At 46.4% G+C, this 15,772-nt stretch overlaps 1 protein-coding gene and 1 non-coding gene across 2 annotated transcripts in view; both read right to left on the bottom strand.

Moving 5' to 3' along the window:
• Positions 1-349: 349 nt before the first annotated feature.
• LOC105709379 (tubulin alpha-1C chain-like) overlaps positions 350-15,772 on the bottom strand; it is a 47,882-nt gene continuing 32,459 nt past the window's right edge. The window contains 3 exon segments of the mRNA XM_021665927.2: positions 350-1,434; positions 3,233-3,381; positions 3,509-3,731. Of these exon segments, the coding sequence (XP_021521602.2) occupies positions 460-1,434; positions 3,233-3,381; positions 3,509-3,731 (1,347 nt within the window). The 3' untranslated portion in view covers positions 350-459.
• Positions 13,611-13,717, bottom strand: LOC135275462 (U6 spliceosomal RNA). Its single transcript, XR_010343095.1, has one exon. It is a non-coding gene; the product is annotated as a U6 spliceosomal RNA (small nuclear RNA).

Raw genomic sequence — 15,772 nt, 5'->3', positions numbered from 1 at the left:
GTCTCAAAAAAAAAAAAAAACAACTTTGAGAGGTGGAGGCAAGAGGATCACTTGAAGTCAGTTCAAGACCAGCCTGGGCAGCATGGCAAGACCCCAACTCTACAAGAAATGAAAATAGCTGAGCATAGTGGTGTGCTCCTGTAATCCCCAGCTACTCAGGAGGCTGAGGCAGAATCACATAAGCCCAGGAGCTAGAGGCTGCAATGAGCTATGATCATGCCATTGCACTCTAGCCTGGGTGACGGAGCAAGACCCTCCTAAACTCAGGTGGTTCATCTACCAGCCCTGTCCATCCAACTGGTCTTAAGTGGATCAAGTATTTACTGTGATACAGAAGTCAACTGGACACTTAAAATGGAAACATCAGTTTTATTGACAATTTAAGGCCATAATGGACAGGTCCACAAAACAAAAGTAAAACAATTCTAAGACAATGGAGTATAAAATACAGCACACAAGTTAATACTCTTCACCCTCATCCTCTCCCTCAGCACTATCCGCTCCAACCTCCTCATAATCCTTCTCAAGGGCAGCCATGTCCTCACGGGCCTCAGAAAACTCTCCTTCCTCCATCCCCTCACCCACGTACCAGTGAACAAAGGCACGCTTGGCATACATCAGGTCAAACTTGTGGTCCAGGCGAGCCCAGGCCTCGGCAACGGCTGTGGTGTTGCTCAGCATGCACACAGCTCTCTGTACCTTGGCCAGGTCTCCACCAGGCACCACAGTGGGAGGCTGGTAGTTGATGCCAACCTTGAAGCCAGTGGGACACCAATCCACAAACTGGATGCTGCGCTTGGTCTTGATGGTGGCGATGGCAGCATTGACATCTTTGGGAACCACGTCACCACGGTACAACAGGCAGCAAGCCATGTATTTACCATGGCGAGGGTCACATTTCACCATCTGGTTGGCTGGCTCAAAGCAAGCATTGGTGATCTCTGCTACAGTAAGCTGTTCATGGTAGGCTTTCTCAGCAGAGATGACAGGGGCATATGTGGCCAGAGGAAAGTGGATGCGGGGATAGGGCACCAGGTTGGTCTGGAATTCTGTCAGGTCAACATTCAGGGCTCCATCAAATCTCAGGGAAGCAGTGATGGAGGACACGATCTGGCTAATAAGGCGGTTAAGGTTAGTGTAGGTTGGGCGCTCGATATCGAGGTTTCTACGACAGATGTCATAGATGGCCTCATTGTCTACCATGAAGGCACAATCAGAGTGCTCCAGGGTGGTGTGGGTGGTGAGGATGGAGTTGTATGGCTCAACTACAGCTGTGGAAACCTGGGGCGCCGGGTAGATGGAGAACTCCAGCTTGGACTTCTTGCCATAATCAACTGAGAGCCGTTCCATGAGCAGGGAGGTGAACCCAGAACCAGTTCCCCCACCAAAGCTGTGGAAAACCAAGAAGCCCTGGAGACCGGTGCACTGGTCAGCCTGCAAAATAAAGTTTTCATTTTAGTGTTGCAAGACATTTGGTGAAACCTGCAGAGGACTTCTATAAATCCATGGCTACACCAATTGCAATTTTAAAACTCTTCTGGGCCAGGCACAGTGGCTCATGCCTGTAATCACAACACTTTGGGAGTCCAAGGCGGGAGGACCATTTAAGCCCAGGGGTTCAAGACTGATGACCATGCCACAGCACTCCAGCCTGGATGACAGAGCAGACCCTGTCTCAAAAAAAGCTAGGTGATTCAAAGCAACTATTCACAGCCAAGTCCTTGAGGGGAAAGCCTCTGCTAAAAAGACTATTTTAAGATGAACTATTCCTCAGGCAGAAGGATCACAGGGTCTGGGCTTGCATATAGGCCTCAAGCTTTGGTAACTGTGAGAGCGGCTTCTGGTTCCCTTGCTGTGGCCACAGAACAGGGCAGCTTCTTATCAGCTGGAGAGCTCCCAAGGGACAGGCCCAGGACCACCAGCCCAGTCCAGGGGATGCTTTATAAAGATCTGGCAGCTGCTCTCTGAGGTGGAACAACAGAATAGCCAATTTCTAACATGCTGGTATTGGAATCAGGGCTGGGTCTGGATCCAGCTGTACCAGTTCCTTACTGTATGATTGCATTCATTTCTCAGTTCTCCCATTGATTAAATAAGAATAGTAGTTAGTGCTTGGCACAGTTTAAGTACCCAGTATATGATACTAGGCACCAAGAAGCCTATTCATTTTGGGTCAAGTGACACAATCACAATTTCATGAGACCTCAGATTATTGGCGATTTCTTCTACCTAACTGGGCTATTTTGGCTAGCAAACTGCTACTTTATGAAGGGATAAGTTTGATCTTTCAAATAAAGTATTCTGTAGTCAACTCTTGCTTCTCCAAGTGATGGGCCTCAGATTTGTGAACATTCTCTACTCAGCTGCCTTATAGCATGGGGGTCCATAAACTACATGAGATCAACGCACAGGGCAGACCCTAACCTACCAATTACACCCGTTAAGCCTCCTATAAACACAGTAAGGCCAAGGACAAATGCAATTGTCTTGGTAGGCAATGAAATTCACTCCAGAATCCTAAATAGCTACTAGGTTTATCTGTCCCTAAAGGCAGGTCCTGATTTCCAAGTCAGTGCTTATAACTACAGCTTAGTTTCTAAGCATAGGAAACATCAGTCCAGTTTTGCTGGGAAGACTACGTAAACATCTGAGGAAAGTATGAAGCCATGAATGATGAGGCCATTCTTTTTTAGAATGGACCAGTCGTGGCTGGGTTTTTAGTAAAATGTGATTTTCTTGACAAGTTACTCTGCCCAGGCTTGATCTCTGGTTAATTACTTACAAGCTGCCCACATGCCTAAGGAGCAAAAGAGTCATCTGATTGCCAGGCTCTTAATTAACATGATCCAAACAGCACACTTCATAAGGAAGCTCCTGACTCCACTTTCAGCTGTACTGGAAGTTTCCAGTGTTGGCTGTCTCTCATCAGTGTGACACTGGCTTCTTGTTCTCTAAACTTTATTAACATGAAGGAACCAGCCCAGATTCTAAAAAATGACTGATTAATTTGTTACAAGTAGGAGTTAGATACTTACTCAGTAGCTTAAAGCAAAACAGGTTAAAGAGCACTCACTCCCTACCCCATAGTTGTCCCATAAACCCAGGACCATCTGGTTCAGAAATCCAATTAGTTTAGCAAGGAGTTGCATTTTAGTTGCAAAGAATGATTCTTGTAGTTTGGTCTCAGAACTGCAAAAGAAACTCTCGCCCCATTTTAAAGTACTATATTTACCAGCTTGCGAATTCGGTCCAACACGAGGTCAATGATCTCCTTGCCGATGGTGTAGTGCCCTCGGGCATAGTTATTGGCAGCATCTTCCTTGCCTGTGATGAGCTGCTCAGGGTGGAAGAGCTGGCGGTAGGTGCCAGTGCGAACTTCATCTGGAGAAGGAGGGAGAGAAGGACAGAGGGACTGGGTGAGAGTGAGCGAGTGACCAGCAGAGCTCCCAGGACAGACCTCCCGTCCCAGCACCCTGGGATCTCACTTGGGTTACTGAGGCCAACTCACCAATGACCGTGGGTTCCAGGTCTACAAACACTGCCCGGGGCACGTGCTTGCCAGCGCCCGTCTCACTGAAGAAGGTGTTGAAGGAGTCATCTCCTCCGCCAATGGTCTTGTCACTTGGCATCTGGCCATCGGGCTGGATGCCATGTTCCAGGCAGTACAGCTCCCAGCAGGCATTGCCAATCTGGACACCAGCCTGGCCAACGTGGATGGAGATGCACTCACGCTGTGAGAGGAAGAAAGGAAAATGTCAGGATATGATACATCAGATGAGACATTTAGGAATGATTCACACCTAATGAATAATTAACCTTTAAGACAGATAACTGGCTGGGCATGGTAGCTCACGCCTATAATCCCAGCACTTTGGGAGGCTGAGTGAGGCAGGTGGATCACCTGAGGTCAGGAATTTGAGACCAGCCTGGCTGACATGGCTAAACTCCATCTCTACTAAAAATAATAAAAACAAAAATTAGCAGGGCATGGTGGTGCACACCTGTAGTCCCAGCTACTCAGGAGGCTGAAGCAGGAGAATCGCTTGAACCCAGGAGTTGGAGGTGCAGTGAGCTGAGATCACACCACTGCACTCCTGAGTGACAGAGTGAGATTCCATCTCAAAACAAAACAAAACAAAAGACAGATAACCACCTTTCAGCAGGCCACTCCTGCTCAGGGACTGTAATTTCAAAAGCAAAAATCTCTGAAGACCTAATTCAGCAAAAATGCCTTGGAAAACCAAAGATGTGTTCATGAACTACTAAGCAAGACCAGACGGTTGCTTTGTAGCCACAGTCGATACAATTCCTTAAACTAAGGCAAAATTCCCCATTCCAGCTCTGATTCATTCTCTGAATGATTGTGTAACTACTGAGCTCATTTTGGTCCTGCTTTAATCCTATTCTTTAGGAAACAAAAGCTTCTCCCTCTCTCCTTTAAAACCAGCTTAAACCAGCAAACTACAGCCATATGACTCATGGAGAAAATGCTGGATAAGCAGCAGTTAGCTGTATTTTAAAAACTGGTCAGAGGCAGCTTTTTAACCATGTGAAAGAATCTAATCTTTAGGAAGAACATTTTTCCTTCACCATCAAAACATCTCTGGGAGAGGAAAGATAGTACTAAAGGTTATAAGTGTTATCAAGACTTTACTGATAGGTTAAGAAATTAGTTGTTTCTGGTGGAGTGCTGGCTCACCCATAATCCCAGCACTTTGGGAGTCCAAGGTGAGCAGATCAGTTGAGGTCAGGAGTTTGAAACCAGCCTGGCCAACATGATGAAACTCTGTGTCTACTAAAAATGGAGGAAAAATAAAAAAATGCCGGGTGTGGTGGCTCACGCCCGTAATCCAAGCACTTTGGAGGCTAAGGCGGGCGGATCACCTGAAGTCAGGAGTTCAAGACCAGCCTGATCAACATGGTGAAACCCCGTCTTAAAAAAAAAAAAAAAAAAAAAAAAATTATGACTGGGCATAGTGGCTCATGCCTGTAATCCCTGCACTTTGGGAGGCTGAGGTGGGCAGATGACCTGAGGTCAGGAGTTCAAGACCAGCCTGGCCAACATGGTGAAACCCTGTCTCTACTAAAAATATGAGAATTAGCCAGGTGTGGTGGTGTGCACCTGTAGTCCCAGCTACTTGGGAAGTTGAAGCATGAGAATCACTTGAACTCAGGAGGCAGAGGTTACAGAGATTGTGCCACAGCACTCCAGCCTGGGCAAAAGAGACAAGACTCTGTCTCTCTTTATATATGTATTTTATGGTATACACCAAGTTAATTCAGAGGGGCCGGAGGGGCCAAAGCAGAACATGAGGAAATATTTTCCTTTATTTGCAGAACATGGTTAGAAGTTACCAAACCCACACCTGCTTAGTAAAATAAGGCAATAAACATAGAATCTGTATGCACCAACTTAACAGGAAAACAAAAAGGGTGTTTGGTATTTCATCATAAGTCAGTTTAGCCACTTTGGAGACTGGCAGAGCACTAAGTTCTCAAAGGGCCTAGTCTCATAACCCAAGAGATAATAAAAACCCTAATTTCACAACCTTTGACTTATGATCACCTCCTTCCCACCTACACTCCCCATGAAACAATCGAAGTCTCCTGACCACATCAGCAAGCTCAGTATCATCTGTGTCTACTCATCCAGCTCCAAGGCTGTGGGAGAACAGGAGTAGTTTGTCTTAATGAACCCATGACTACTTACCATTGCATGTTTATTTATTTATTTATTTTGAGATACAGTCTTGCTCTGTCACCCAGGCTGGAGTGCAGTGGCACTATCTCAGCTCACTGCAACCTCCGTCTCCCAGGTTCAAGTGACTCTCCTGCCTCAGTCTCTCAAGTAGCTGGGATTACAGGTGCCCGCCACCACGCCTGGCATACCAGCACTTTGGGAGGCCATGGTGGGTGGATCACCTGAGGTTAGGAGTTCAAGATCAGCCTGAGCCACTGCACCAGGCATCATGTTTACCTTTAACTGGACTGTGGAAACCCCAAAGCCCCAAAAGCTGGAGATAACCAGGTATCTGACCATGATGACCCCCAGGCCAAAGATAAAGGAGGAGATAAAGTATCTGAGAAGATCCACTTATTCTAACAAAATGCTTCTGTTTAAATACCTCTATTTTGGGCCCACAGTTTTTTCTTTCATTGCTAAATTGCCTTCTTGAAGCTTAGCAGGCAATGTCAGTGGCCTCAGTGGCCACTGCCTTACCCTCCATGCTCCCCTGGCCACATGGGAGATAAACTGAGGCACAGGTGGAGTTAACTGGTCTAGTGTTCACTGGATAAGTAGCTCCTACCTCTCGCTAAAAGCAAGAAAATTAACCAGTGATCGCCTAAACCAGTCTGCTGCTGCTCTCCTGCTTTTTATTTATTTATTTTTTAAGATAGGGTTTCACCATGTTGGTCAGGCTGGTCTTGAACTCCCGACCTCAGGTGATCCGCCCGCCTTGGCCTCCAAAGTGCTTGGATTACAGGCGTGAGCCACCATGCCCGGCCTCTCCTGCTTTTTAAAGGGTCCCACTACTTTGTGAATCACAATTTTATCACTATCTTTTTGGTACTGCTTGGTGAAAAGCACGCAAGGAAGTTGTTACAGTGATACATATACATGTATTTACATATGACTTAAATGTAAATACATATATGTATTTTCATATGACTTATATGTAAATACATATATGTATTTTCATGACTTATATGTAAATACATATATGTATTTTCATATGACTTATATGTAAATACATATATGTATTTTTGAAATGGGGTCTTACTGTAGTGTAGTGGTGCGATCTTGGCTCACTGCAGCTTCGACCTCCTGGGCTAAGAAGATCCTCCCATCCCTGCCTCCTGAATAGCTGGGACTATAGGTGCCCAGCTAATTTTTGTATAGACTGAGTTTCAGCATGTTGCCCAGAGTGGTCTCGACCTACTGATCTCAAGCGTTCCTCCCGCCTCTGCCTCCCAAAGTGCTGGGATTACAAACATGCGCCAACGCGCCCGGCCCAAGATAGTTGTTTTCAAGACTTCTGGAAGCTTTATAGAAAACACTCAAGTTATGTATAATTTCACGTTTCTTGCAAACTGAACTAAGAAACACATGCTGAGTACAGGTTACTCTGGGTTTTTTTTTTTTTTTTTTTTTTTAAAGTACAGACGGTGTTTCACTATGTTGCCAGGCTGGTCTCAAACTCCTGGCCTTGGGTGATCCTCCCGCTTCGGCCTCCCAAAGTGTTGGGATTACAGGCGTGAGCCACCGCGCCCGGCCAACTCTGGTTTTATAAGAAAAAATCCTTTTGTAGACGTGTTTTAAAACCCGGCTTAAGTAGAACGCTCCAGCTGTAAACCTACCACTAGATTAACACCAGATATGCAAGATTAGGCAACGTGAAAGTTAATTATTCCCTTCCAAGGAGGGGCCCGCCTCCATCCTCAGGTGGACTGGCGCAGCTGGAAGCTCTCCCCAGGGCCGGGCCACAGGTGACTCAGCAGCGAGTCACTGGGCGCTGGAGAGGGGGCGCCAGGAAGTGCTGCACCGTCAGTGCGGGAGCGCACGCAGTGGGACGGTGAGGTCACTTGGGAAAACGAGGGGAGGGATTTTTAGTTTAAGTTCTTGGAGGCCATGAGCAGGCAGGCTCCCTAGGACAGTCGCGAGCCCTTCGGGGGAAACCCTCACTAGGATCAAGAGGGCTTTCCATTTCCACCGAGGGCCGCGCCCGGGCCACGTCTCCGGGCCCGAACTGGTGTCTGCCGGGTGACCTCGACCTTCTAAGCCCTGCCAGCAAAAGCCAGGTTAACCGGAGGCGCCCGGCGCCGTGGAGAGCCGTCCTGAGCGCAGCCTGAGGTGCAGGCAATTCCGGAACCCGCCGCCCCCTGGAACGCGCACTCTTCCCCACCCGCGAGGGACCCCACTCACCATGATTGGAACTTAAAGGGGTCTGCGGCGCTGAAGGAGGCGAATGGAGGGCGACAAGGATCTCCCACTAACAGACTATCAAGGAGTCCGGGGGAGAAGTAGTGAAAGAGTGGCCGGCCCGAAGGGGCCCTATATACCCGACCTCCGGCTACGTGTCGGGAGGGCGGGCCCCAGACCCCGCCCCCAGCCGCCGCGGCCCAGCCTCCGAGCCCTGGCCGGTGCCCGGCCGCACCCGCGGAGGGTGGGCGCGCGGCGCTGATTGGCGGATTCAAAAGTTCAAACCAAACTCTATAAAATAAAATAAAATAAAAAAAAACCAAACTCTACGGAAGGAGCCAGAAGCAGGAAGGGGAGGGAAGAAAGGGTCCCGGGGCTGGAGAATGGGCCGGGACTGGGGCGGAGGCGGCCACTGGGAGGAGGGTGCAGGCGAGGCGTCTGCGCGATCCCCAGTGGGCGCGGGGGCATCAGGCGAGCAAAACCCCAGCGAGGGGAAGCGCCAGGTAAGAGGAAGGCCGCGCCCAGTAAGCAAGCCCGTCCTTCCCTGCTCCGCCCCTGCGCCCCTGCCTGGCCTCCAGTCCCCGCGGCTGCGCTCCCTACGCCGCCTGGGAGGCGCCGACTCCTGGGCCGGGCTGCGGGTTCCGCCTCTGAGTCCTGACTGCCGGGCACTCCCGCTGGGCCCGCGGGAACCCGCTCCCCTCACCGCTGAGGGCTATTCAGAGAGGGGGCTTACTTCCCACTCTGGGTCTCATTCACTAGGAACGCGCCTTAAACTCGATTCCCACCTTTCTGGCTGCTTTTGCTTTCCTCCTCTAAATGAGCCTTTGGCTCCTAACAATCTCCTTCCGGTAGGTGCAAAAGCAGTTTTTTCAGTTCATTAGGATAATGAATAGCTTCTATTTTTTGATTGCTAACTATGCGGAGTAGTTGGCTTTTCATATCACATGATCACATTTCTTCCGTATGACAAGCCCTGTGAGTTATTATCCCCATTTTACAGATGAGGAAAGTAGGGCTCGAGGAATTAAACCCTTCAACACCAACTTGTGCTGCTTCATAGTAAATGTGCCTCTGACCATCTCTGCCAAGGTTTCTCAGAAGCGCCCTTTACTTTATTTCTGTTGTTTTTATTTCTCTGCAACTTTATCATGTTATCTTAGCTCATGAATTCCTTGACTATCTCTGGGAGATACAGAGTTTGTGGAAATATTGAGGGAACAAAAGTGAATTTTCTGGCCGGGCACGGTAACTCACGCCTGTAACCCGAACTCTTTGGGAGGCCGAAGCAGGCAGATCACTTGAGGTCAGGAGTTCGAGACCAGCCTGGCCAACATGGCAAAACTCCGTCTCTACTAAAAACACAAAATTAGCCAGGCGTCGTGGCACGTGCCTGTAATCCCAGCTACTAGGGAGGCTGAAGCAGGAGAATAGCTTGAACCCAGGAGGTGGAGGTTGCAGTGAGCGGAGATCGGGCCACTGCACTCCAGCCTGGACAACAGATCGAAACTGTCTCTTCTTTCTTTTCTCTTTCTTTTTTTTTTTTTTTTTTTTTTGAGACGGAGTTTCGCTCTTGTTGCCCAGGCTGGAGTGTAATGGCGCGATTTCAGCTCACTGCAACCTCTGCCACCCGGGTTCAAGTGATTCTCCTCCCTCATGCTCGGCTAATTTTCATATTTTTTGGTAGAGATGGGATTTCACCATGTTGGCTAGGCTGGTCTCAAACTCCTAACTTCAAGTGATCCTCCCACCTTGGCCTCCCAAAGTGCTAGGATTACAGGCTCCCACCACCATGCCCAGCTAGAAACTGTCTCAAAAAAAAAAAGAAAGAGAAAGTGAATTTTCTACAGAATAGGATAACAGAGCTTGTTTCTGAAATAGGAAAGGCAAAATTAAAGTACAAATGAGTTTTGGATACAAAATAGGCAGAACTCAAGATATACTCCAACTCACACATACAAAATGGCCCTTGTGGAACATATGTGTAGAGATTTTAGTCTTAGTAGAGGTTTTCAACTTTTTCATTCATTCCCCAGATATATTTAGCACAGTATCCGAGGTGCTTAAGGAATATGTTTGTGAGCAAAACTGGCTCTCTGCCTCCTGGAGAGTATATGCTAGAGTGGGCTAGGGAAGAAAAACAATGAACAGGCTGGGCGTGGTGGCTCACGCCTGTAATCCCAATACCAGCTCTTTGGGAGGCCAAGGCGGGTGGATCACTTGAAGTCAGGAGTTTGAGACCAGCCTGGCCAACATAGTGAAACCTCATCTCTACAAAAAAATATGAAAATTAGCCGAACAGGGTAGCACACACCTGTAATCCCAGCTACTCAAGAGGCTGAGGCAGAATTGCTTGAACCTGGGAGGTGGAGGTTGCAGTGAGTAGAGATCATGCCACTGCACTCCAGCCTGGGCGACAGGCTCCGTCTCAGGAAAAAAAAAAAGTAATTCTCTTACACTTTAAATTAATTTTAAGCATTGGGATCCATATTTAAATTTGCTGCCCTCTGCTGAAATTTTTTGGAGAAAAATCTTTCCTGGGTAGACAGTTAAACATTTAACCTTTAAGTAAACAGATCTGTATGAGTCTAAAAATTACTGTGGAAGGAGAGGCAGAAACTGATCTTGCTTTTTAGTTGACAGTTTTCAGATTCACCAAAAATATACTAAATTATTATTATCATTATTATCGTTTTGAGATGGAGTTGAGCTCTGTTGCCCAGGCTGGAATGCAATGGCGCAGTATTGGCTCACCTGCAACCTCTGCATCCCAGGTTCAGGGGATTCTCCTGTCTCAGCCTCCCAAGTAGCTGGGATTACAGGCATGTACCACCATGCCCAGCTAATTTTTGTATTTGTAGTAGAAACAGGGTTTCACCATGTTGGTCAGGCTGGTCTAACTCCTGACTCAGATGATCCACCTGGCAAAGCCTCCCAAAGTGCTGGGATTACAGGCGTGAGCCACTGTGCCAGGCCTATGCTAAATTATTAATAAGGTGACAGAAGACATGGTTCAGTGATCAGCCTTTATTATTATTATTTTTGGCTATGTAACTTTTTTTTTTTTTTTTTTTTGAGACAGGGTCTCACTCTTTCACCCAGGCTGGAGTGCAGTGGTGCAGCCTCGACTTCCTAGGTTCAAGTAATCCTCTTGCCTCAGCCTCCCAAGTAGCTGGGACTACACGTGTGTGCCACTACACCTGGCTATTTTTTTTTTTTTTTGAGATGGAGTCTCGCTCTGTTGTCCAGGCTGGAGTGCAGTGGCTTGGTCTCGGCTCACTGCAACCTCCACCTCCCAGGTTCAAGTGTTTCTCCTCCCTCAGCCTCCTGAGTAGCTGGGATTACAGGTGTCCGCCACCACACCTGGCTAATTTTTTGTATTTTTAGTAGAGACAGAGTTTCACTATGTTGGCCAGGCTGGTCTTGAACTCCTGACCTCGTGATCCACCCTCCTTGGCCTCCCAAAGTGCTGGGATTACAGACGTGAGCTACCACGCCCAGCCTTTTTTTTTTTCGGTAGAGATGGAGTCCCACTATTTTGCCCAGGCTGGTCTTAAACTCCTGGGCTCAAGCAATCCTCCTACCTTCGCCTCCCAAAGTCCTGGAATCACAGGTGTGAGCTATCCTGCCCAGTAATATATAACTTTGGATGGACATTTCCCCTCCTCAGGGTCCAGGTTTTGAATGTGCAATATGAGGAGATTGGACAGGATCCTCTGTAAGGCCCTTCCAGCCCCAACCTTCTGTGATGTGTGAATCAAGGTTTGTGGGGTTCATGTGAGCTCTACAAATCTGAGCAAAGGAGAAAACACGCTTCCTTCGTCAACATCTTGACTGAAGAATCACCAGTACATCAGATAAATATTTACAGATGGGGCTTTTGTTGGAATCTTCAATGCTTTAGGGAAATAAGTGCTGCATACCTACTGCAGCTTAGGGAAACTTGGGCTTTAAATTATTGTATAGCATGTTCACAAAACATTAGTAAAGAGAAAATTCAGATAAAACTGAACCTTATTTTCTTTTCAGCCTAACTCCTTGTTTTCTTTGCTGAATACTAGTAATGCTAAAGTATTTATTTGTATTCATTACATGTTACATGTTATTACTAATGATGTAGGAATATCTTGTGCTTGTGTAGCAATTTATAACAAAATGTTTTCTACTGCAATAGTACCTTGGTAGTTTTGTTTTTTTTTTTTAACTTGCCATCCAGTAACATGTAGAAGTTTTATAAATGAATTTTTACAAAGGTATTTATTGTGGAACTGTGGAAAATAAAGTCCTGAGACTTGAAATAATTTACCCCAAACCACAAGACGTAGGACTCAGATTAAATACCTACAATGACAGTTGTCTATTTTATTCTAGGTTCTTCCTCAGCCTGTTATTGGCTCTAGTGAACAGGGAAAGGGAAGTCCTAGAAAAGTCATTTATTGAATTTATAGTCCTAAGGCAAAATTACTACTAATGTAAGAAGAAAAAAAAAAAGAATTTATCTTACTTTTAAAACCTCCAAAGGACAGCTAGGACTCTGCAGTTGAACAACCTTCTTTGCAATAAGCATTTTTTTTTTTTTTTTGAGATGGGGTTTAGCTCTTGTAACCAGGCTGGAATGCAGTGGTACAGTCTCGGTTCACTGCAAGCTCTGCCTCCAGGGTTCAAGCAATTCTCCTGCCTCAGCCTCCAGAGCTGGGATTACAGGTGCAGGTGCCCGCCACCATACCCAGCTAATTTTTGGATTTTTGTTAGGGATGGCCATATTGGCCAGGCTGGTCTTGAATGCCTGATCTCAGGCGATTTTCCCACCTCGGCCTCCCAAAGTGATAAGATTACAGGTGTGAGCCACCCTGCTCTGCCTTTTTTTTTTTTTTTCAAGACAGAGTCTCACCATATCAGAGGCTGGAGTGCAATGGCACTATCTCAGCTTGCTGCAACCTCCACCTCCCAGGTTCAAGCAGTTCTCTTGCCTCAGCCTCCAGAGCTGGGATTACAGGTGCCCGCCACCATGCCTGGCTAATTTTTGCATTTTTAATAGAGACAGGATTTTGCCATATTGGCCAGGCTGGTCTCAAACTCTTGACCTCAGGTGATCCCCCCCACCACATCGGCCTCCTAAAGAGCTAGGACAGGCATGAACCACCGCACCCAGTCTACAATAAGCATTTTTAAAATTTATGCATTTCAGCCAGGTAAGGTGGCTCACTTGTGTAATCTCAGCACTTTGGGAGGTCAAAGTGGGCAGATTGCTTAAGGCCAGGAGTTCGAGACCAGCCTGGGGCAACATGGCAAAACTCTGTCTTGATGAAAACTAAAAAAAAAAAATTAGCTGGACATGGTGGTGTGTGCCTGTAGTCCAGCTACTCGGAAGGCTTTAGTGGGAAGATCACTTGAGCCTGAGAGGTCAAGTTCTGCAGTAAGCCAAGATCCTGCAACTGTACTACAGCCTAGGGGGAAAACTGAGACGCCGTTTCATCCAAAAGAAATAAAATTATGCTTTTCATGGCAGTTTGGTTTTTTCTCCTTTTTTTCTTTTTTCTTTTTATTTATTTATTTTTTAATAAGATAGGGTTTTACCATGATGGCCAGGCTGGTCTTGAACTCCTGACCTCAGGTGATCCACCCACCTCGGCCTCCCAAAGTGCTAGGATTACAGGCATGAGCCACAGCACCCAGCCTTTTTCTTTTTTAAAAAATTTTTTTTAAAATTTCAAATTTGCATGTCATCCTTGCGTAGGGGCCATGCTAATCTTCTCTGTATCGTTCCAATTTTAGTATATGTGCTGCTGAAGCGAGTACTTTTTCTCCTTTTTTATGCCTTGTACATACAGAATAGCAGGACGTTATTTTCTAGGTAACCTGTTATTTTCTTTTATGGGAAAAACAGTCCTTAGCTCTTTTAACTTTTACTTCTTTTATCCCACAAATGTTTGCAGTCTTTACAACTTACCTACAAATTCTCTTGAAGTTCTCTTCCTCCCTGATCTGAGCTGTATACTTCCCCTTCAGCAGGGCTTTGTATGTGAAATGCTAACTCCATTCTGGGAGATTACCATAGAAGATGGAGTATCATCTCTGAAATTTCACATTTTCTTTCCACTGAGATTTGGCTTGTTCTGATCTGCTTTATATTTCCTAAAAATACAGTGCTTTGGCATCGCTTCCTCGGTGACTAACGAACAACTGTGAACCGGTTCCTTTGCCCTGTATTCCCACCCTGTATCCCTGCAGCCAAGGCTTCTTACTCAAGCTCTTGCTAATCTTTCCTGGAATTAACAGCCATTCCCTTGGCCTCCCCCATCCCTCATTCTTTTAGGATACACAGATAAAATTCTCTTGGAGGAAATTAAAAGGAACTAGTCACATTCTTCAAATATCTACATTATTATTCTACTAAGTGGACTATATCATGGTGTCTAGAAATCTTTCCTATTTATACTAACATTTATTTAATACATTTATTCATGTACCAAAAAAGTACTCAGGCAGCCCAAAGTGGAAGGCCCCTGAAGGTTTTCTTTCCCTGTGACTGTAACTTCTTGCCACCAAGCAAGACAATGGGGAATCTGCTTAGGGACTGTGAATCTCAGGATAATCTTTTCCCTTTCACTTTTCTGCATTTCCACCTGCCTCCTCCTGCTCCCAGGACACACAGCCAGCCATTATCAAGTACACTAAGTAATTGTTTTTTCCTACATAATTAAGGCAATAGAATCTGAATACTAGAGAATATCAGTGCATACATTATAGTTAGGAAACTTAGAGGTGAAACCAGTCTCCTTTTACTCATGTACAGTCATATGTCACTTAACAACCAGGATCTGTTCTAAGAAATGCATCCTAGGCAGTTTTGTCATTGTGGTAACATCACAGAGTGTACGTATGCAAACCTAGCCTATTGCTCCAAAGCTAGAAACTTGTGCAGCCTGTTACTATGCTGAATACTTAGGCAATTGTAAGAAGATGGTAAGTATTTGTATCTAGGCCGGGTATGGTGGCTCACGCCTGTAATTCCAGCACTTCGGGAAGCTGAGGCGGACAGATCACTTCAGGACAGGAATTCAAGACCAGCCAGGCCAACATGGTGAAACCTCGACTCCATTAAAAGTATAAAAATTAGCTGGGCGTGGTGGTGTGTGCCTGTAATCCTAGGTACTCGGAAGGCTGAGGCACAAGAGTCACTTGAACCCAGGAGGCGGAGGTTGCAGTGAGCCAAGATCATGCCGCTGCATCCAGCCTGGGCAACAGCGAGACTCTGTCTCAAAAAAAAAAAAAAAAAATCCCAACGCTTTGGGAGGCCGAAGTGGGTGGATCACCTGAGGTTAGGAGTTCAAGACCAGCCTGGCCTGGTGAAACCCAGTCTCTACTAAAAATACAAAAAAAAGGGCCGACTTTAGCTCAGCTGTTACTTCGACGATGCTTTCTATGGTGGAAAAAAAAAAACAAAACAAAACAGCGTGGTGTGGTGGTGCGTGTGCGTGCCTGTAATCCCAGCTGCTTGGGAGGCTGAGGCAGGAGAATCACTTGAATCCAGGAGGCAGAGGTTGCAGTGAGCTGAGATCATGCCACTGCACTCCAGCCTGGGTGACAGCAAGACTGTCTCAAAAAACAAACAAAATTTCATTTTTGAATTATTTATTTATTTATGGCTGAGTGGGGTAGCTCACGCCTGTAATCCTAGCACTTTGGGAGGCCGAACTGAGGTCAGGAGTTTAAGACCTGCCTGGCCAAAATGGCAAAAATCATCTCTACTAAAAATATAAAAAGTAGCTGGGGGAGGCAGAGGCAAGAGAATCACTTGAACTAGGGAGACAAAGGCTAAAGTGAGCTGAGACTGTGCCACTGCATTCCAGC

The sequence above is a fragment of the Aotus nancymaae genome, unplaced genomic scaffold (assembly GCF_030222135.1).
Source record: "Aotus nancymaae isolate 86718 unplaced genomic scaffold, 86718_ANA_hifiasm-v0.15.2.pri h1tg000016l, whole genome shotgun sequence".
Lineage (NCBI taxonomy): Eukaryota > Metazoa > Chordata > Mammalia > Primates > Aotidae > Aotus > Aotus nancymaae.
Note: the sequence above shows the minus strand (reverse complement) of the source record. Positions and strands in the feature narration are given on the sequence as shown.